The following is a 22,619-nucleotide window of genomic DNA, read 5'->3' as shown; positions in this document are numbered from 1 at the left end:
GTTTTTCTTTGATCGGCTCGCGTCGTTACCCCATTTCCCATTCAGCTTCAATTAAACGAGAATTTCATTTTCCATCGTACAATCCCCATCGACTGGTTGAACCGCGAGTTTCCCGCTTTCCCCCGATCCAAAGCTCTTACCCAACTCCCTTCTCACCTCCTCGGTGAAACGTCTTCCGTTTCCTTCAACCTACGCCCTGTCGCTGGCAGGCTTTTAATCGCTCGAACCGATTAGATAACGTATCGAAATCGCGAAATCGAAATAAAATTATCGATTCGTCGACGTTCGACGAAACCCGATTTCCCAGTTTCTTGCCGAAGGAATGTGAAACGGCGATCGGACTCGTGTCGTCCGCGCTCGATATTATCGAGGTACGCGTGTCCTCGGTGTGTAGAGCAACGAAATTAGCGAGGGAAAAAGAACAGGGTAGCCGACTGTCTGGACGACTTCATCGGACACAGAAACAACTTGTAACGTTCCGCGAAGAGCAGGTAACACAGGTCGTGGAAAAAAGGCGAAAAGAGCAAAGCTAGGGGAACGAAAGCAACGGTGGGCGAAAGAAGAGACAGGAAAGGGAAACGAAGAAGTCCCTTTTTCTCTTTCTTTCTTTCACCGGTACAAATCTATGGAATCTGTCGAAACGAAGCGGCTACCTGAAAAAGTGGCGGGTCAGGGATGGGCTGGGTCCCTCGAAAGGTAATCCGCAGAAATTTACGAGCTCGGCTTCGAAACACGGTTAGAAATAATTGGACGATGGAATTTTTAGCCGTTCAATTCTGAGCGAAGGAAGGTATACCATAATTGCATGGTCGTTTTAAATTGAACGGAAAGAGAATCGGTGCAAGGACACCGTGTGCCACCGACTGAAATTTTAACGAGCTTTCACGAATCGATAGATTTTCCAAAGAACTTGCGAAACTTGGAATTTACCGGTCATCGTTGTAAACGTTTCGTCGAGCTATGGAACGAAACAAGATGAGAGGAGACGAAATGGCGAAGGATAAGAGGGAAGAAGCAAAAGGAGGCATAAGGAGAGCGTAGGAGACGGTAGGCGGATCCTGTCTCGAGCCGCTGAAATTCCAGCATGTACCGGGTGCTCGGGGAATAGAGCTTCCGTAGCTGGTTGACGCGCGAAACGCTATGCAAATTAGGGAACGTTAATTAATCCCGGCCTCGCGGACCGCTGGCCGAGAGTGGATCACGTCGGAAGACCTTTCTTTTCTCTTTCCTACCGCCTCTCGACTCCTCTTTCTATGCTAAGTGGATCCTCGAGATGACGAACGAAACGGGATCGGTTGACGCGCTGCTTCGAAAAACCGCGCGGCGAATTAATTCGGCAGCTCGTGTATTTTACCTGCCTTCCTTTTCGAAAGATTTTGCCAATTTTTTGATCCAAAGGCAGGCTTGTTAAGGGGGGACGTACAATTAGAACTTTCAAAAAATGCAAATTTTTTTTTTTTGCATAAATTGTTAGTTCAATATGTCAAGAATATCATCCCAAAATTTGAAAAAGAAATTCGAAGTATTTTTAAAGCTATAGCCTCCGAGCGTGACACTTCTCGAAACATGATTTTTTAAATTGGCGGGAAATGTAACTCAAAAATTATTTAACCAATCTTCCTGAAATTTTTATCACAGCTTCATAACACTATTACCTTGTCGCTAAACCTAATTGTTTTTGTAAAAAGTACTTTGTTATTGCAAAAAATATTTAAAAAGTACACAAGAAAACCTGTAAAAATTTACTATTTTTTCCAAACGCATATAAATCTTCCAATTCTCAACTTTTCAATTTGTATTTAGGTACAATTAGAAACTATGGGTATAAGTAATAAGTTCTTTCTGTCTCCAATGTTTGAGAAACACCACCATTTTGAAAAATTAAAGATTAAAAAAAATATGATTTTGTACCTTAATATAGGTATTAATAAATGCCAAAGTTTCAAAAATGTACCACTATTTCTTTCTGCCCAAAAAATGTCCGCAAAAGCTTGCAAATTTTAGGCTTTCAATTGCATTGCCCCCCTTAAAACAATGTATCGATGGTATTCAACGGGATAGGTGGTGCGAGTCAGTTCGACAAAGATTTCGTAACAAGCCAATAATTACAATTTAATGAGGCACAGAGTTCGATAGAAGTTTAATAAAGTTCCTCGAGACGGTAGGGAGTTCTCAACGGCTCATTTACACTTCCTTATCGTTTCAACGTCCGTGAATTTGCTTCCCGTTCATTCTTCTTGCAAACAACCGCTTAAAGTGGATCGAGATTACTTTTCTTTTCTTTCCCTCGTTTTGTCTTTCTCGATTCAAAGTCGCCGGAAATTTGTTAAAAAGAGTAAATAAATTATGGGTACTCCATTGAAAGGTGGATGAAGATAAAGGGAAAGGGAAGTGAAGCAGGCTTGTTTCAGTTTTCTGCGAGCTGCCACGCGACGCCAGGTAATTTCCTTCCTCGAAATAGGTTTGTCGAAGCTCGAGGAACCGGAAGCAGCTGTCCCTTACAACGACGGCTGCCTTTCAATTCCCCCGGTTCCTACCTCTCTCTCTCTCCTATTCTCTCCTTCTCCGAAGGATGCAAATGCAATTAAATCAACTTCGACGGCCGACTTTAACCCCTTTCGAAACACCCCGAGCGTCCATTGTTTCTTCTTTCCAACGGCTACGAAATCGATGCCGTCTCTTGGAACGTTCGATAATTAAAGGAGAATCTTCTCGAAAGAAATGGTTCTTAATTCCACCGTTCCTATTACTAGTCTTAGCACACGTTCTACCTTTCCCTCGTCGAATCGGTGCGTGCGGTATCGAAATGTTATTAGAAGGAAAAGTTAGTTCCGGAAGGGAAGGCGTTAACGATTGTTCCCTTTGATAAGCCGGCAATAAAGGAACAACTCGTGGATAGTGTTGCGTAAAGGAGTCGTGTCTTCTTGTCGTCGAAGCTTTCCGTTCCGTTTCGTTTCGTTTCGTTTCGTTTCATTTGGATGACGTAAAAGGTAGCGTTCCGCCGTCAGGAAATTTCATCACGCGTGCCGGGTGTCGGAACGAGCTGTGTCGTCTGCATACAAACCATCCTCGAGAGTTCCATGCAGGCTTGCCCTACCCACCTCTAACAGCCATTATTACCTGTCCTTTGAAAACAAACTACTCGACCTCTTTCCTCGTCCTACGCCCTACCCGTACCTTCGACCTCACTTCTCCATCTTCGCCTTCCTTCGCCTTCCTTCGCCTTCCTCTTTCTCATTTGCCGATAATAATCCACGTGCATGACCCGTGTTCCTTCCTCGAGCTTCTTCCCTCTCCTCTCCTCTCCTCTCTTCACCAGCGTGCTTCTCAGAGTGTTCCGCTTTCTCCGTGGGATCCTGATGCACATCGATAATACCCACCAGCGTCGTTCGCTTTACAGACGAACGATCCTTCTTACCTCGTTAACTGTCCCGGACTTGCGACACGTTTAAGTTAAAAATTACCAGAACCATGTTAACCCCTTTCCCGTGCAACAAAAAGTAGTCGATATTGGGATCAATGCGCAATGTGCTCGTTCGGGATGAAACGGAGAATTTCGCGCACCAGGTACGTCGAAAACGGTTAATTAAAAAGGTAGAGCGTTTTCAGGAAAACGTGGCCTAATTTTCTCCGTTTTCCACGATCTTGACGGCGTGCAAAAAACTCGAAACGACGTTTAGGAAGGAAAAAACAGGGTCTCGAATACCCCAGTTATCTCTCGCGTTTTCCTATTCTTCGTTGAAATCGTGACAGAGGATTATAGCGGAAAGGAAAAACGTAACGGCGCGAACTCGAGAAAATAAACTCTCGACCTCGATCCCGATGGCTTTTCGATTTATTTTTCACCCGAAAGGTACGCAGTGTCCTGTCTGAAAACTATTTCAGGAATTAATTATACCGGCGTTAATAACCGCGCTGTTCCACCGGTTTCCACTCAGGGAATACCGAATCTCTCTGTGCGCGTGCAGGAAATAAAAGCACTCGTCCCGGCAGCCGGTGAAAAACTCCCCTCGACGCAGTAAATTCAGAAGTGGAAAAAACGCATATTCTTTCTCACCGGTCACGAAAACGAGTGACTCGTACGCGTATGTGTACTTTGGCAGAATCGAGAGAAAAAGGGAATGTAGGAACGGGAAGAAAAAGGCGTTCCGTCTCGGGATCGTCTGTCAGACTCGTCAGTGGGACTGACAACAGACGATATTGATCCCTGCCCCAGACACCCATCATCCCGCAATTTGGACTGCATGCCGGGCGACTGCTAGCGAGAACGCTGTCATCTCGCCGCCGCCTAGCGGTCCCCGGCCCGAACTAAAAGCGTCCGGGGAGACGAAATCCTCTCCCCCCTTCCACTAAGCATCTACAGGAACGTACAATAAGAGGGTGGCAACCCGGAGCTGTCCGTTCCCGGAAAAACTACGTTCTTTCGTATCGAAGTTAGCAGTGGTGTTCGCGTTAAAAGTTTGCGAAAAACGGCGACTCTGTTTCCGATGTATAGGTTGCGAACACGCGAGGGTAACCTTGCCTAGGGCCTAGGGGGTAAGGTCAGTGTCGGTCACTGGGTAAGATCGACGACCTCCATGGAGGAGCGTTGCCGAACGGAATAGGGTTCGAGTGCTCTCCACTGATTCCTAGTATACCCTCGAACGAGCGTACAAATATTTAGAGATTCTGGCCGGAATAGTCGGGTGGAAAATCTGGCAAGCTCGCGGAGGTCTGAAAAATCAGGAAAAATCCAATTTCCTGGAAAAGGGAACCGGGGAAAAGGAAACATTGGCACGGCCGGTGGACGAGCGTTAATTTATTCTGTTTGTCGAAAGTTTTGTTCGTAAAAACGAATCAGAGAGAAATTGGGGAAGTTTGTCGAAACTCGTTCAGGACGATCAAAGCGATTTAATTTCACTACAGTGCTTTCTTCGTTAAACGGGGAACCTGGAGTTCCGATAGAAAACACTGGACTTTTCCAAGACTCGTTCGACCCTTAACGGAATGGACGATGTTTAGCAATTGTTCGTGGTGCAATCGTTCGCGGAATGAAACAAAGCTGCGATGGAAACGACGCAATCGGAGGAGTGAATTTTTTCCCGACGACCACTTAGAGTGGCGAGGAGTCGGTCTATCGGAGCGGTTGCTAATCGTTTCCACGGAATCGTTCGTGTAAAGTTTCGAGGTGGGCGTGCGATAAATTCGCGCCACGGCTATCGAAAGAGGCAACGATAAAGCGATCGATTCCGAGAGACCCACGTGGCTTCGGCTTTAGCTTTCTACGGAACAACGGGCTCTCCCAGACACGACACTTCACAGAATTCCTTATGGAAAATCGATCCAGCTACCGCGTTCCCTCCCTGCCCCCGTCCCTCTTTTGCTTACGTTCTTCCTTGTTATTATTATTATTGTATAACCGTAATGGTTATGGAGGAAGAGGAAATATTTCATTCGGGTTACCGACACCGGTATCAAGCTAAACTAGCAGCTAGTTTAAACTTATTGCGCGAACGAGAAGGATTCAAGATTTTTCCCAATTCTGAAAGCAAAATCCAATCTCTTGTACCTATTTCTTGTCTGGTCGAACTTGGACGGCACTTAAATAACTGGTCCCGAGGTTAAAACGAGCAAACACGTAGAAAATATTCAGTCGGATGGTGAATTAGCGGCAAAGAAGAAGACTACGATCCTCTTATCGGAGGAACAGAATTCGTACATCAGGCATGAGTCTTCCCTCGTTTCTCTGTCCACGGTCTCGAGTCTCGGTCACGCAATTAGTACCGGCCGTGATGATAGCGTCTCAAGAGAGCCAAGAATGGATCGATCCGTTCTCTCTTTCTCTTCTTCTCTCTTCCTTCTCTTCCCGTTGATGGGAATTTCGAAGAATGCCACTTAATGGGCCAGGGATCACCTGGAAAGTGAACGGGCTTTCCTTCGTCCACCTACAAACGCGTTTTAATCCTTTTCGACGAGAATTCGTCGTTAGACTCTGGTCCCTCAGTCTCGAGTGGAGCTTCCATTTCTGACCCTCGGTACCATCAGACGTATAGCATTTAGATTTAAAAACATTTTCCTTCGTCTTCAGAGATTTTCCACTATACATCCATTTTCGATCCTCCACGATGGCTGTCTTCGGCTTAGCGCTATAATAAAATAGACCGTAGTTTGCGATTAACCCCTAAATTAAGGTGAGCGCAGCAACGAGCGTGTTAGCGTTTTGCTCCTCGTAGGCGTATACATTAAGCGTTGATTAATTGCGTAGCTGGTTCGATGAAGAAGTAATCGCGTTAGACGGGAAAGGCTTTGTCGAGGTAGAAAAACGAGAACAAGGAGGAGTATTTAGAGCAACTGACAAGCTTCCCGTGGAGAAGGAAAGACTCGGGCTGCGGTTACCGCGAAGGAAGCATCTGTATTCTTGCTCGGTATTCGATGCGACGGACCTTTTCAATAGCTGAATAATTTGATCGACGCAAACTCGATTCGGCAGAAAAGACGAGCTCCTTTTTCGTCGGCAAAACGCCACCTACAATTGGTTCGCTCTAATTGTGTCAAGTTTATTCCTTGAAATAAGTCTAGTTTATTTGCGATCCACTTTCGACGACAAATACGTACGTCGTTCATAGGGAAAGAGTTAATATTCTCACGGTTCGTCCGCTGGGACAAAGAAAGTTGGAAGGCGAGACAAAGTTCTCCTGTTGCTCGGTTCTCACGGGAAAGCACCTGCCCGAGAAATAATAATCCCACGGGAGTTTCGGAAGAAACGAGACTTCTGAAAGAATAGGGGACGCTGGTGGATTAAAATCCAGCAGAGTCAACTCAATTACCTCGACGTTCCTCGAACCGTGCGTAACGATGGTTATTTTCTGCGTATAAGTGTACTAATTTTAGACATTTTTGCGTCATTCGTAACAGACAACGTCACAGGTAGGACAGGTGTTAATTTATAGCTGGTACATGATTAACCAGTTGCCAGCTCCTCTCGCAGCTGACAGAGATGAACCGTTCAATCAGCTCCTTATTCCTCTGTCTAACGACCTCGCGACGCTTCCGCTTTTCAAATCCCGGAATAATTGACTTGCCGCGTGGAACCTCGCTGGAAACTCTATCGACGTTTCTCTTCTGGTGAAATACGACGATAGACCGGTCGTTTATCCATCTTTCTTTCGCGGTGAAAGCAGCAGCGCGAATCGCCATATTTCCGCGCTTTCATCGCCTCGATCCGCATTTAATGGCGTTGAAATATTTGAAAAAAAATTCTATATTCTTCATAAAGAATAGTAAGGAACAAAGGTTGCTGCACAGATTTAGTTATCGTACTTAAGGGTCGTCGACTGTGGCAGAGAGGTCGGATGGAATCCTTCTAGACGAGGAACCGAACGAAAGGAGACGTCCTTTGGGACGACGCGAGCTATCCTGATTCGAGCTTTGATCTCTTCCTCGGTATCCAAAGAGAATCGATTCGAGCGAAAGATTCGTTTTTTTCCCCAGCCGATCGCGTAACGGGCAGCACACGCCATCCTAGAAAACGAACTCTGCCTTTGATCTTATTGAATCCTCGCGAAAAGGAGATCAGAGATTACCGCGTTCGATAGGTCGGGAGCCTCGTTACTCGATGCATAGGATCGCGTATCGAAATGAAATGCATATCAAAATGCAGTCTCGTTGATCGTTAGTAGTGGAAACTTGTTTTTAATCCTTTTGCTCGTTGAACAATGGTTTCGTTTCACAGGTAAAACAGTTGTAACTTTTTTTAGAAAGCAACGGGTTCAAAAGTTATGGGACTTTGAAATTTTCATGAGTTTCCCTGAAACTCATCTTAATTGTTAATGAACGTCATCTAATCATCTCAAATTCATCACTTTTACATTTAATTTTCACTTCATATTTCGATTTCTCATGTTGTCTAATCATTTGCACTTATAAATATGAAAATTTCAAAGTCCCATAACTTTTGAACCAGTTGCCAATGGCACCCAAAAATTGCACCATAAACACTTCGCTTCATACTCTTTCGAACAAACATAGTCTGGACGAGCAATTACCAATCACTTTTGACCATTCCCCAGTGAGTTTCGCTTTGATCATTCTTTTCGCAAGGAAAGATATTCGTTCTCGCTAATATAGGCAGAAATTGAAAACGAGAGGGTGAGATTAAAGAAACTCGATACTTGTGAAACGATCGTTGGCAAGGACAAGATGAAAGTTCGAGGCTCGATTTTATACGGTTTTCTCACGAAAGCCTTGATTCACGCTGGTCTCGGCGATTTTTAATTACCCGCCCCCCGCATTTGTAATCAGCCTCTCGCTGGTGCGTAGCTGGCCACGTAATTTCCATTGGTTCGCTTTATGCGTTTCATCGAACGATATTCGATACATTCTCGTCCTCTCTAATTGCCTCGCTTCCCATTGCAACCCGGTTAACGGGTTATCCTCGTTTCGGGCATAATTATAAGTCTGCGGTCGCGCTCGTAAATCCTCGGCCAACGAGCGAGAAAGTGCAGACAACCATCATCGTCCTCCACCACCTCGACGTCGTCGTTGTTTTGCCTGCAATTTCTCTTGAGCTTTGTTAATTGTGTTGTATTAACCCTTTCGACCTAACAAATATTACCCGTATTTCCAAGGTAAATATAATATTTTATTTCCTATTTTATTTCCGTATTATTACAAGTTTTTCGTACAAAATGGAAATTTCATCGGAAGGAATTCGATGTGCGGAGGGTTGCTGTGTTATCGATTCTCGATGCTGCTGCTTTGGACAGGTTAACGATTCGCTTATTTCACTCGCTACCCGCTACGGGAATCGCGAGCAAGAGCTGGAATTAAAATCCTGCATCGAATACCGTGTGCCTTGAATGTATTAGAGGAGTTAGACGTTTTCATAGCCTGGATGTGAAAATCTGTTTGGAATAAAATAGAAAGGAAAAGGAAATTGCAGGAAGAGTAAAAGGTGGTGCGGCAGCGCGGCTTGGTGGACAGGATACACGCCGATTACGTAGGGACTCGGTGGTACGGATCGATTGCAAACCGAGCAATCTTCCACTTTTCTGTTCGTAGAAACGATTAGAGGGGAAAAACGAGCCGCTGATACCGCTCCACGACCACGTACCACATTTCCACGACATTGCTCCCTGCGTGTACCGAGGTCCCGCCGTTGTCGCGTCGCGTCATGTCGCTCTTCTAAGAAAGTTCATCGCTACTAAACTCCGCCGATCGATCCAACCTTCGGTTTGTCTCTTGCGTTTTCCCTTAATCTTGTAGGAGGGGAGAAAAAGGTGTTTCGTCTCGGGATCGTCTGTCAGACTCGTCAGAGGGGCTGACAACAGACGATCCCTGCCCCAGACACCTATCATACCGCAATTTGGACTGCATGCCGGGCGACCGCTTGCGAGAACACTGTGACCGATCGTCTCGCCGCCACCTAGCGGTCCCCGGCCCGAACTAAAGGCGTCCGAGGAGACGAAACCCTTTCTCCTCCGGTGCTGACAACAGGCGATCCCTGCCCCACACACCTATCATACCGCAATTTGGACTGCATGCCGGGCGACCGCTTGCGAGAACACTGTGACCGATCGTCTCGCCGCCACCTAGCGGTCCCCGGCCCGAACTAAAGGCGTCCAGGGAGACGAAACCCTTTCTCCCCCTTCACTAAACGTCTACACTCTTGACACTTGACCAGCTTGACTAGTAACGCGTTATAATCGCGTTAGAATACAACGTACCGAAACTAATAGAATGATTGAAACTTTCCTCAGGTTACTCTCCGTTTCTCGTATTCCTGGTATTTCTGTAGAGCACTCACGTTACAATTGCTTTAGAAGCAAGTGGATGCGATTAAGACTCGTTCCGCAGAGTTCGTAGCAGCTTTTCCCGGAATTCTGTCTTTTCCTTGCCATTAGAATTTGACCAGCATTGTCGTCGTTAATTCGATCGCCTACGCTTGTATAATAGCCGCTTTTCCACGACGTGATATTTCTAGAAAAAAAGGTTTCTGAGTCGATTCCGAGAAGGGATTTCAATGCGCACGTTTGCTCTTCTTTTCTCGAAATTGAAAAGGCGCCACGATTCAATTTTCTCCGACTCGTTTCGTGGCTCCGAGGATATTTTCGTGGCTCACCGGTACCGGAAGTCCTTTGTTTCACGCGGTGTGTACATAGCGTGCAACGACGGGAGAAAGCCAGAAATTCTAAGATACGTGCCGGGAATCGGAATCAATGGCTGCTTCGAAATAATAGAGCGCGAAAGAGGCGACAGTTCCTTCCGCGTTCCTTGAAAGAAAAAATGAATAAAATGGAAGAAAAATGAGGGAATTAAAGGGATCCTAAGGGGGGAACGATCGTCGGCCACGGTTGTTCACGGTTCACGATTTTAATAACTCTCGTTTCGCTCTCGGTTCCAAGCTAACCGAATGAAATTTCCATGCCGCGTCGATTCACCGACGCGTTCGTTCCCCACGAGATCAATAGCGGCAACGGGAAATTATTCCACCACGCTTCGAGAAACCGTTTTCATGGAAAATGGGACAGGTGGGACGCGATAGGAAAAAAGTGGAAAATCAAACCAACCCGATTTCGTTCCTCTCTGAACAAAGTTATTCGATTCTCAATCGCGATCTAGAACAACCGGCGATTGACGTATACCTACTTCTACCAGGGGGGTCAAAATAACTTGTTTTTCAAATTAATAAGTCATTATGTCTCTTCTAAAAATGTAGGTATTTGAACTATACAAAAATAATATGAGAAACTTCAACAATGTTCCATGGGGATCAAAAATGACTCATCTCGGTATATGGAGGAATACTGCATAAAATTTAACATGAAAAAGACAAAAAAGAAAACTGTTTTATAGAATTAATTATTTGCATATTTTAGAAAAAGTCATACAAAATTTTAGAGAACAAAATGTAGTGAAAATGAATAATAATTATAAGAAATGCGAAACAAGTGATTTTGACCCCCCTTGGTAGATCTAATGTTAATAGCGTACATAGCTCGTTTGCTGTTTACGCGCCAATTCGACGATATCGTACGCGTTAATTGCATCACGGGCCAGGAATTATCTCGCGAATCTTTCGCCAACGTAAGCTGCCTTTCTGATAACCGATAACCAACGACGAAATTGCTCGCGTATACTTCTGGGAATCTGTAGGACCGAGAGTACCTACGTATATCTGCAGGGATTGCTTTCCAATCGATATTTTCCGCTCGACCGCTCGAGGAACCTCGGTGGGTCGATGTTACGTTCCTTTTGGGATGAATCGTTGGGTTAATTTTCCTGGAAAGCTTCGTTGACGCGAACTCTGCGATAACTGATGACGCAACGCCGCGCTGTTCCTGGAAATATTACAACCGAATGGGCTCGTGTCAAGCCAGAAAATTGATTCGTCCAGCGAGCGTGGGCAGTACCAGAGAGAACTTGTTTATTTCACCGGGGAAAAGTTCACAGTTTCCTTGAAAAAGAATAATACGTGACGATTGGCGGATCTCGTAAAATCGGCGTAGCGAATTTACGATATTACAGAGACAGGATTTTCGCTAGAGTATCGGTGAAATTACACGGCGTGCAAGTGCCGATGGAAATGCTCCCGACGATCGATCGGGCCCGGTCGTTATCGCCACGATTTACGCTCTGATTATGGAAATGATCGAGTACTCGATCTCCAAGTACGCGAAACGATGTCCTTCTTCGACGTTCGCCGCTTTGCAACACGTTTCTCGCGTTCCCTTGGCTACCTGTCCCACGGGAACGCCTCGTATCCGGCACGTGTAATTTCGATTCGCAATTTCGCCTCGGTTACCGCAAAAACGAGCAGCCAGCCAGTGATCGAGCTAGAAGAAATCGCTGTTCGGAGCGTGTAGTTTCGCGATGCAGCGCGAAAATCCGTGACCAGAAACGGATAGGGTTTAATCGTTTCCTCTGAAAGCGGGCCGCTTCGATCTCCCAGCACGCGATACGCTTACGAGATTCGAAACCGTGCCGTGTTCTGTTCGATGAAATTTCGAACGAGCGACGTCGTCGAAAGGAAAGAAAGCTTCTCGGAAGAGAGAGTAGCAAGCAGCTGGACGAAGGAGTCGAGAAGCAGAACAGGGAGCGGCTCCAGAAAAAGGTTATCCGTTTCTCGACCTTTCGTAAACCAACAGAACGGAGAGCGCAGTTTGAAAAGTGCCCTGCGATCCTTGCACACGGACAACATCCGAATGGGAAGCTTTTTTAGCTGCGATATTCTGTCGCTGAGAATAAATGATTTAGCGAAATGCCGGCCACCTTGGTCGAATCGTACGATTGAGAGAAAGGTCGGTCTCTATCTTGGAACGGTGATTAATAACGTTGTCGCGTTTGTTGTTGCAGGTACAAGGACAACAGGGCTTATCCTTGGCCAGGTGGCGAGAGTCACTTCATCCTGTATCCAGAGAGCGCGAATCAGACGATTTACGCGCAAAAGGTGAGAGCATCGGACGCGGGCCGGTATTCCTGTCGAGCAAGGAACGACACGACCATCCTCGAAGGAGATATCACCCTGGTCGTGCTTGGTAAGTGTCTCCGTTCTATTACCTACCTATACAGGGTGTCCCAGTTTCGGTGCTCCAAAAGCAAGTGGGTGACAGAGGATATAATTTGGACAAAAAAGGTCCTATAATTAGAGGTGTGCGAGTACTCGTAATTTACAAGCCGAGCTGAACTCGCTTCGATTGTTCGAACCGAGTCGATCGCTTGTATTTGCCAAGCTACTCGAAAAAATCGAACTACTCGAATATTCGAGCCCTTGTGAAACTTCGATTTACGAGGGCTCGAATATTCGAGTAGCTCGATTTTTTCGAGTAGCTCGGCAAATTCAAGCGATCGACTCGGCTCGACCGACCGATCATTGTTCGACTCGAAATTCGAATAAATCGAGTACTCGCACACCTCTACCTATAATAATATGTTCGATTTATGACGGTTCAAAAGTTATCTCAATTTTAATGATTTGCTCATTATTTCCTATCTTTAGCAACAAAATCGATCATTATGACTAAACTACTCGGTGGATCGATTTCAAATTCAGCTTATCAAACACAAAAACAAATTGTTATCTATTTGCTAGAAAAGTTTATGAGATATCTCTTTATTTTGAATAATTACTGATTTTTGTGTTTGGTCTTTAACTTTAAAAGAATCGTTATGAAAGAAAATGTCTTCGCGAAAACCGTGTTTTCTATTAGAAAAACTCAATGTAAAATTTTGATAATCTTACTACAAACGGATTTTGTTGCAAAAGGTAGGAAATAATGAGCAAATCATTAAAATTGAAATAACTTTTGAACCTTTTTTAGGACCTCTTTTGTCGGAGATGATGTTCTTTATCACTTACTTGCTTTTGGACCACTGAAACTGGAACATCCTGTACATCGACACCATCCTCATTGAAAATACAGGGAATTTCTTTGCGTATTCTCTGTATTGGGACAGAAAACAAGGGTAGAAATAGACGATTTACCAGATACGATTTATTCCAGCTTTCACGAATTCGGATTCGGATTCGTTAGCGATCGCTTTTCAATCGACGCGAGGAAAAACAGCAGAGAAAAGAGAGAATCGAGTGCAGAGAGGAGTATGCCGTGCAAATGAATCGAGATCTCTCGACACGGATACGAGACAGGAGATCGAATCGTCGAGCAAACACTTGATCTCTCTCCGTTCTGACGTTCCTTTTAATAATGCAAAACTCGTCGTTTCCAGTCCCCTTCGTTCCACGTCGGGTTTCGATTTACAGGTTTATTGCAGACGCAGGAATAATCGTTTTAATTCCATTCGTGTATTATTAAAATTTGACACGATTACTGAGGACTCTAATTTAATTTAGATTTTACGGTGGGTGATTAAATTATTAGAGCCACGGTATGAATAGTAGGTTTTTCATTTTAAGGTTTTTATATTGAATAACTTTTAATTAATAATCCTCCATTAATAGTATACAAAAAAATATTTGTAAAAATAAAAAAATAGATTAAAAGATTATATTTACACATGTATGTTAGTATTACGTCTCAATTACTGCCTCAATTCTTTTCAGCATAAACAATTCATTTTGATTGCTCTATTTCTGGCTCATACTTCTATCAAACGTTCAATCAATTGACATTTATTACTAATAATCAATATTTTTACAAATTTTCGATGGGATTGAACTTTGTATCATAACTTTACAAGCACCAATACATCATAAAAAAATAAAAACTCTGTTTAATTCGGTTTTCATTTAAGAATTAATCGTTTTTATGTAAAATCACCCACTGTAACAGTGGATTTCAAACATTTTGCTCTTCGAGAACGTTAAGTTTCTCACAGTTTTCTGAATGTTTCGCTTCCAACGAGTATCGAAGCGATTCTCGAAACTTTGGGTTGTTCGATTTTTCCGAAAATTTACGAGAGAAAATGCGAGAGAACCGTTCAAACATCGTATATCCTCTCGCATGCTATAACTCGCAGACGCTGACGATCGCCGTTCGAAACGAACGGCCTCAAACTTCGCCGACGATTCGTTTGCACAGACTTTTAGCCCGCGTTTATCCCGTGGATCGACAACGAAAATTGGCTCGGGTTCTCTGTCTCGATTATTTAGCTACGTTGCTCGACGATCGCCTTTCCATTCTCGTTCAACAGCCACGATTCTAGGGATGATTTAGGAGGGAAGCGAGCAAACTCGATCGATGCGTCATGCTTCGGGTTGCTGGTAGGTACATACCTACTTAGCTGGTAGGTGGTAGATTCTAGGAGGCGTAAATCGATTGCCCTTTTTTCTTGGAAATTAAACGGAAGGGAATGGATAGAGAGTGGCAAATAGTTATCGGTACGGATGCGCGTTGCGAATCGAGATAACTTGGCGTAGAACGTAGAAGCATATCTCGTCGCTTTATTTTCGTGGAACCTCTCGATTAGACGCCTTTTCCCCGTAATCAATTTCTCCTTGTTCCACGATTAACCCTTCAGGCAATGGTTTCTCATCGAATCCTCTGCTTTCGGAGACGAAACGCGTGGTAAATCGAGCATGAAACGGGGAATAATAGGTCTAGCAAGATCTAATTTGCGTTGGCGAAAGGCTTCGGCTTTGAATCTCTATTCTTTCTTGTACCTGCCTGTTTCACGCTCGCTGATCGAAGCGGATTAGCCGTCGCGTCGCGACGCGTCGATCGACAATAATTTTCCACGGAACAACCGAACGGTCGAGACGAAATTAATTTCCTAACCGAGCGACCCTCTTGAAAGTCGATTCGAGCAAATATGTATACGAGGGGCTGGAGCGACACGGAGGGTGAGTTACGAGCCAATAGCTGAGGGCTAAGTGCACGGGCAGAGCGGTTGTGTGGCCCGTACATTAAGTAAATGCGTATGAGCTCGTAGCGAGTGAGGCTGCGAGCGATCATGTTCCCGGTAATGCAATTAGCCGCTGCATCTCTGCAGGCCCAACTCTGCCCCGCACCTATCTTCCTCTCCGTTTCGCGTTTTACGATTCGATGCAAACGGCAAACGCATAAAGTCAACCGCCAACCGCGAACTTTGATTACCTTAATTATCCCCGTCATTCTTAAAGATAAGTAGAAAGTTTGGTTCATCGAATGACAATTCATCGAATGTTTTTTATCTTATTTTATAATAATAATAATAATAATAGTAGTAGCAGTAATAATAATAATAATAATAATAATAATAGTGAGAATAATAATAATAATTGCTGGAGGGAGAGCCCCACAGCCCCCCGCAATACTTTGCGGGGGTCTGTGTAATGCATTTCCACCTCTTAAAAAAAAATAATAGTAAGAATATTAATAATAATAGTAATAATAATAATCATCATAATAGTCATAATAATAGTAATAGAAATAATAATAATAATAGTAGTAATAATAATAAAATTATACGGGCATTTGCCCATTTTATGTTTGCGAGTCTACTTTCCTTTTTTTGTTTTGATTTTATTTTCTTTAATATCGCCTTTTTTACATCTGTAATTTGTTTCTATTTTTTCATTTATTGTTCTTTTCTTTAATTGCTTCTTCATAAATTAACTTATTTTTTATCCTTAGTACCTAAGTATGAAGTTAAAGTCTAAATACATATTTTACAGTAAAAGAATTCTTGCCACTGCATAAACATATATATTTACTACAGATTTCAACTGAACGTTCCTCAGGCCATGTTAACCCCTTGACATACAATGACGTCTGGGAGACGTCATTATTTTATAATGTTACTTAATTATTGTCCATTAAAATTATATATAAACCCGATTAAATGTTATATAGCAATGCAAATTTCAAAATAAACTGTTCTGTTTCTAAGCTTGCACATAACTGTTCAGTTTAGCGAAATTAAATAGTATTTTTCGGACGCATCAAATTCCGTTTTATTTGTATGTCAAGGGGTTAATTTCTCTTTATATGTTTTTGCCTGGACATTCCGGGGATCCGAAATATAAAACATCCCTCAGGCGATCGAAATTGCAATGACCAAAATAAATTCGACATTACATGTATATACCTGTACCTCTTAGGAATACACATCGGAAGAGCTAAGTTCGGTTATTCCAATTTCGGTGAGGTTATATTTAGATCATGACCAGATACAATTTATATAACGTGATAAGGAGTACCATAAGCGTATTAACAATTTTCGATGAACTGTCAATTCGGGGAATTGTTTTCGATGAATTGTCTCGATCGGGCGAATTGTCCGTTCGATGAACTGGCATTCGACGAATTGACTGGATACCAGAAAGTTTACTTATCACAAGGAAACTGAAAACAGATTCTACCCGTAGAATCGTGCAAGATTGTCTGTTATGAAGTGAAAAGTCTGTGAAAGGTAAACCCACCGCCCCCATTGAAATTCGTAATCCCGGGATAAGAAAGGTAACGCTATCAGTGAGCCGGATGGATTCTCTCGGAAGCAGAAGAAGCGATTTTCTCCGAGATTAATGGAAATCTTAAGCCCGTGGAAAAGCGCGAGCGTGACGGCCGAGTGTCACTAGGGGAAATAAAATGGAGAAAGGAGCATGGTTTCCGAGTTATTACCTCGCCAACCGAGACCCACTGTCTCCTCCGCCTTTGCTTCTAGTTCCGTGTTCATCGATTTCCCTTCGCGAACGGAGAAAGGGAAGAGGAACAAAGAGAAGTACAAGTATTTGAATAAAGCTACCCACGCGCGATTCCAAGAAGCCCTGTTAAAACCGCGAAAGGAATCGTGTGCCCTTTCTTCGCCACCGGTAACCGGAATTCTTGGAAGTCTTTCTCGAGAACTTGGTCTTGGCTCTGCTCCGTTCAGCTTTTGCTCCAAGGGGATACTGCTTTTCGTGCATTTCCTCGCGAAACCGTTGAAATTTTCCTCGATCTCCTTCGAGGAGACTGAACGGTGCTTCGGTTAATTACGACGTTAAATGACTGCGATTGTAACCGACAACAGTAGCAGGAACCGTTGAATACCTGTCATGGAAACGTTCTTGAAAGACTTCCAATTTCTCTTGTTTCTCTGCTTACAATCCAGAGAGGAATCCTCGGCGTAGTTGCCTGAAAGCAACAGCCTCGAAGACGAGAGAAACGTCGATAGGAACGCGTTTCATCCCCGTCGCCGTACCCGGGGATTCGTTTTCGAAGCGAGTTTTCCACCGCGACAACGGGAGGAAAGTCTCTTCACGGTTGATCGGAAAGTTTTCTCGGTCCTTCCGTTTAACGACCCCCTCGAACGTCCAACGAAAGAACGAACGATCAAACTTGCCAGCGATAAAACTGTTTCACAACCGCGTTCTTGTCGTTGAACAGAGAAGAATAGTTTAAAAACGGACTAACGGCGCCTGCTGACCAGCCTCAAGATGCTGCTCGATGCGTTATGCACGATGCGACGTGGCGCGTCGCGATGCACGCGTGTCTCGAGTCAAGGAACAGGCTGGTATTTCCTTCAAAGTTATTCAACTTCGAGGCGTTGCTCGTCGTCGCATCGGAATACGTGGAATTAATGTACGCATTAGCACGTACGAGCGAAAAATTTCGATCTTTCCGCAACGTACCTACCAAAGGCTTATCGTGGAAAGTGAAAAGAGGTAATTATTCTGGGATTTCACGATGGTAAGGTGGAAACGAATTCTGGAATTCTGGGCTCTATTAGGCGAACCGACCTGAATAAACCGAAATTACAATTAAGCGACTAAACTACGACAAATGACAACAAAACTACGATTAACGACTGAAGTACAAACGACTGTTAACCAAACCTAAACTAAACGTATCCCTATGACTAAGCTTAATACTAGAGAATGTCCACTATCCTAGATTATCATTAACAGAAAATGGACACTGTGTCCTTTGCTGTCGGTTGCAAACATAGCCTGTAGACGACGTTTACCCCCGTGGATCAATTCCATGGCTCGACACGAGACAAGGTGCATCTACACTCGCGTATGTATACGAGGTGCACACGCATCCTGTGCGACACGTGACACGATTCGACGCTATTCTACCCGAATACCCGCATGTATACACAGCTGCATTTGCCACTGTCAAACGATGCATCGAGGATATTAACCGTGCACGTGGCCGTGTAATAATGCCAGCAGATTTCTCCTCGCCGAGTAGTCGAAAATGGAGATTGTGTGTTACCTTTGTAATATGAGGATTTATTTGTTTATCAAACGTATCGGTAGCGGGATTACGTTTACATTTTTCGGACGAGCGTCGGAGAAGGAAGAAAAGGGGACATTCGGTGGTTCGCGCGGATAATTTGTGGCCGGCCACGAGGAAAATGAGATTTCGTAATTACTCGAACGCGGTAGGACACCGGGTGTTTTAAGGGGCACAGAGGCGAAGAATGAATCGCACGGGAAATGAAAATCGCTTTAATAACGCCACTCTCGTCTAACTGTAATTCAGCCATTAGGAGTTGTTCGCGTTTCCATGAAATACTTTCCGCGCGTTTGTTCCGGCTAGATACAAAAGCTTCTCTCTATCTCCGTCTATATAGATCGCGGTCTGCGAAAACGGGAAAATGGACGAACGTGAAACAGTCGCGATAGTTGGAAGAAAGTTTCGTCTCGTTACCCTACGAATTTTCCCGTTCGAAAGCTACCGAAAGTTTGGAAACTGCATTCGTAGAGATTTCTCGGTGCTTCAGAGGGAACGTGAAAAAAAAAATCACGGATGTAGAGTAACGTTATTGGAAAAGATTTGTAGAGATTTTGTATCTCCGCAGTGTGTAGAAAACGATATCGATTGGCCAGCTCGTAGGAGGTGGAATTGGCTACCGAGTAGTGACCCACCGTAACCCAAATGAAATCCCACCCACACTTCCATTAAATTACCTCGTTCGTCAACTTGCTGCCAATTTCCTGCGACGGTATTTTTCGGTGTTAGAAATTTTATTTGATATCAAAATTAATATTTTCAACCATGGGTGTGACTGGTTTTAAAAGAGTGGGATTAAAGGAGAAGTGAAATCGATGAAACAACCGGTACTATACTGCAGAGGTTGTCAAATATTTTACGAGCTGTTGGACGTATGCTTTTAGGGGAGAAGTCCGGCGGATATACGGGTAAACCACTGCCGACGTACAAGCCAACATCGCAATTGGTTCCCCTGGGAGGTGCAGCGAGATTGTTTTGCGAAGCTTACCTGGGAAAGGTCGAGCTTCCCGATGCGAAAAATTCGGTGACCTGGTCGAAAAGCGACAGCAACGCGACCTTACCGAGTCAAGGGAGGATCGCCCAGCACAGAGTGTCTAGGTGAGTTTCTTAACTGATATAAATTCTATTTTTATTTCGAAAGAAAACCATGAAATTACGGAACAGGAAGTTCGAGAGGGCAGAAGAGTCAGTCGAGGTTATGCTGAAGATCGAACGCGAACCGTTAATTAAGGGACATGCTCGACAGGGGCGTATCGGAAGTTCTCTTTGATCCTAGTCTCGCATATATCCTGCTTACGGAAGTCACGTGGGAGCCGTGAAATTCCTGTTCGTGAAACGCTTGATAGGAGCTTAGTGAAATACCCACGGTGTTTACCACCGGATGCGGAGGTCTTAGGGTTATCTTGAAAAGACGTAAACGTGAGAAAAGGGTAAGGGTGACATACTGGAGCGCAAAAGAAAAAACATGCCGAGTTTTAATTTACGGAACAGGAATTCAAAGCTTGCGCGATTGCGTAATTTCGATTTCTCTCATAGGACACCGTCGATCTCTGATTTTATTCCATATAAACACTCACAGTGATCACTGTGATCGGCTTGCAAAGAATGGTCGAAATTGATAATATAGATTTTCAGTTAAAAAGTCACAACTCTAATCACTCACACCTCTAAAAAATCATATTCGACTGTTCTGAAACTTATTGTACCGAAGATTTTGACTCGAAACATTTTTGATGACAATTCAAAATTCCTGAGGTATTAAAATATGAAGATCTGAGAAAAGTTCTGATAGATTAAAAATTGGAGAAAGACCACTTTTTCATTCAAAAATTCATAACTTTTCGAATTCTGATTACATTTGGCTGAAATTGATGTCGGGGTCTTTCAGACCCCCTAGTGAGTGATTAGGGTTAATAGCGGATCATCGCTCCAATAAATTTTGTTAAAGAAGGAAAGAACAAGTACGATCACTTGAGAATTTCGTAGGTAGACGCCGTGATTGTACGTATAAACTCTAAAGGGCAATGGAAATTAATTTTGTAAAGTATTGTTCGCGTACGGAACGAAGTTTAGCTGGTGTATAATCGGCTGCAGACACCCTTTGTTGTCCGTGGTTTCCGCGAATGCAAATGCTTTCGCATTCAAGCATGTGTCTCGCGGGTAAATTTCGAAATTGTGCTGCAAACCTGTCTTCCAATTAGTGACCACATCCACGCTACTAGGGTAATGCTTGTAGCCGGCCGGAATATAATGAGACCCTGCAATACGGTTTTACGTTTCCAACGTTTCCGTATCGATTTCGGAACGATCTAATTCTCTGCAATTTACCCTGCGCTTTTGTTTTCTGCTAACGATGAGCTTTGTTTAGGAAAACAGAAAGGGTCTTTGTTTCAAATCAAATCAAGCCGAGCTGAACTCGCTTCGATTGTTCGAGCCGAGTCGAGCGTTTGAATTTGCCGAATTACTCGAAATCGAAGAACTATTTGAAAGAAAAGCGAGCTACTCGAATATTCGATGTACTTGAAGATCAATTTTCAGCTCGAATATTCGAGTAGTTCGATTTTGTCGACTGGCTCGCTTTTGTTTCAAACAGTTGGTCGATTTCGAGTAGCTTCAGCAAATTCAAGCGCTCGGCTCGGCTCGACCGACCGATCAGTTTCACTCGAAATTCGAGTACTCGCAGACCTCTAAAATCAAAGGATTTTTATTTTTCATTCTGTTACGTATCGTGGAACATGCTGTACGTGTCTAGGCAGACCGATATGATAGATAGATGACGGAATTTCAAGGTAAAATGAACGGTGTTGTTTGAAGAGCGCGATGCACCGCGGCAGAAGACCGTAGAGATGTAACCTCGACGGAGAAGAGTCGTCAGGGTCGACGAGCGCGATTGCAGGTCCACGTGATTAGCCTTTTTGCCGCGGCCCTTCCCACCGCTGGGCATTATGGACGTAATAACGTCGGGACAAACTCGACGGAGTCCAGCTGAGGCAAGAACGAGGACGAAATCGGTTCTTCCATGGAAGAAAGAAGAAAGAGCTGGAGAAAGGAAGTGCGGTGGTAGGCAAGAAATTCCAAGCAATCCTCTTCGTCCCTCCCTCTCTCGCTGCTCTTCTTCTAGCGGAGCTCCGTCATTACGGTAATGATACCTTGCTCTCTTACCTCGCTAAGAATCGCCCCCTTTTTCGCGTGCGCTCCGCTCCACCGTCGGTACCCTCGATCTCGATCTCGATCACGCTCGAAACTCGACCACCGCACGACCGGACGAGCGGACGAACAGAAGGAAACAGAAAAATGCGACACGGTAATTGTTCGTTTGTCCGTCCGCGAACGCTTCTTGCGAAGCCGTCCAGCTTGGTCCACCTGCGGATTAATTCGAGTGACCGCGAGCTTTCCAGTTAGTAATGCGATATAGACCTTCAGAGCAAGAAGGTAAAGGAAATTGACCTCATTTCGATGCAGTCGTTCGATTGCTGTTCCGTTTTCGCGGTAAAATTAGAGAAGACACGGTACGCAACTGTTGAAAAGTGGAGGAGACCCGGTATGTGGAGCGAAGCGTGTAGAATCCGAAGTCTTAGACAGGTCGAAGGAACGGCCAGTGGAATCGCGTCGAGGTACACGCAACGATTCCAGGGTCCAATTAAATGCAAGGGCAGGCTGGTCGGTGTCGATAAGAGGGCAAGAGCGTCTCTCGAGGAGGAAAGAAAAGTCGTGAGGTCAAGCCTGAGACGGAAGAGAGGAAGAACCGGGTCGCGAGAAGAACGGAATGAAATGGAAGAAGATGAAGAAGAAGAAGGGTCACGGGTCTCTGTCCGGTCTCTCTTGGCCGGTTCTCCTTTTGTCTCTCGTTTTGTCGTCGAGCCTCTCGATCATCGTGGCGAGATAGCGAGCTTGAACTCGACCGGCTATGGGTGGTCCCATCCAGGCTTCTCATATTCTAAGCTTCGCCGCTCCTTGCTCAGGATTAAACGAGATCATCGATAG

At 44.3% G+C, this 22,619-nt stretch overlaps 1 protein-coding gene across 4 annotated transcripts in view; it reads left to right on the top strand.

The window, feature by feature from the left end:
- LOC114879988 (single Ig IL-1-related receptor-like) overlaps positions 1-22,619 on the top strand; it is a 61,341-nt gene that overhangs the window by 22,370 nt on the left and 16,352 nt on the right. For all 4 annotated transcript variants that reach the window (XR_006829896.1, XR_006829894.1, XR_006829895.1 and 1 more), the window contains exons 2-3: positions 12,334-12,515; positions 19,520-19,733. Coding sequence is in view for 1 of the 4 variants with exons in the window: in XM_046287847.1 (XP_046143803.1) it covers positions 12,334-12,515; positions 19,520-19,733 (396 nt within the window). In the remaining 3 variants the exon portion in view is untranslated. The remainder of the gene's footprint in view (positions 1-12,333; positions 12,516-19,519; positions 19,734-22,619) is intronic.

This window comes from Osmia bicornis, chromosome 11 (assembly GCF_907164935.1).
Source record: "Osmia bicornis bicornis chromosome 11, iOsmBic2.1, whole genome shotgun sequence".
NCBI lineage: Eukaryota > Metazoa > Arthropoda > Insecta > Hymenoptera > Megachilidae > Osmia > Osmia bicornis.
Note: the sequence above shows the minus strand (reverse complement) of the source record. Positions and strands in the feature narration are given on the sequence as shown.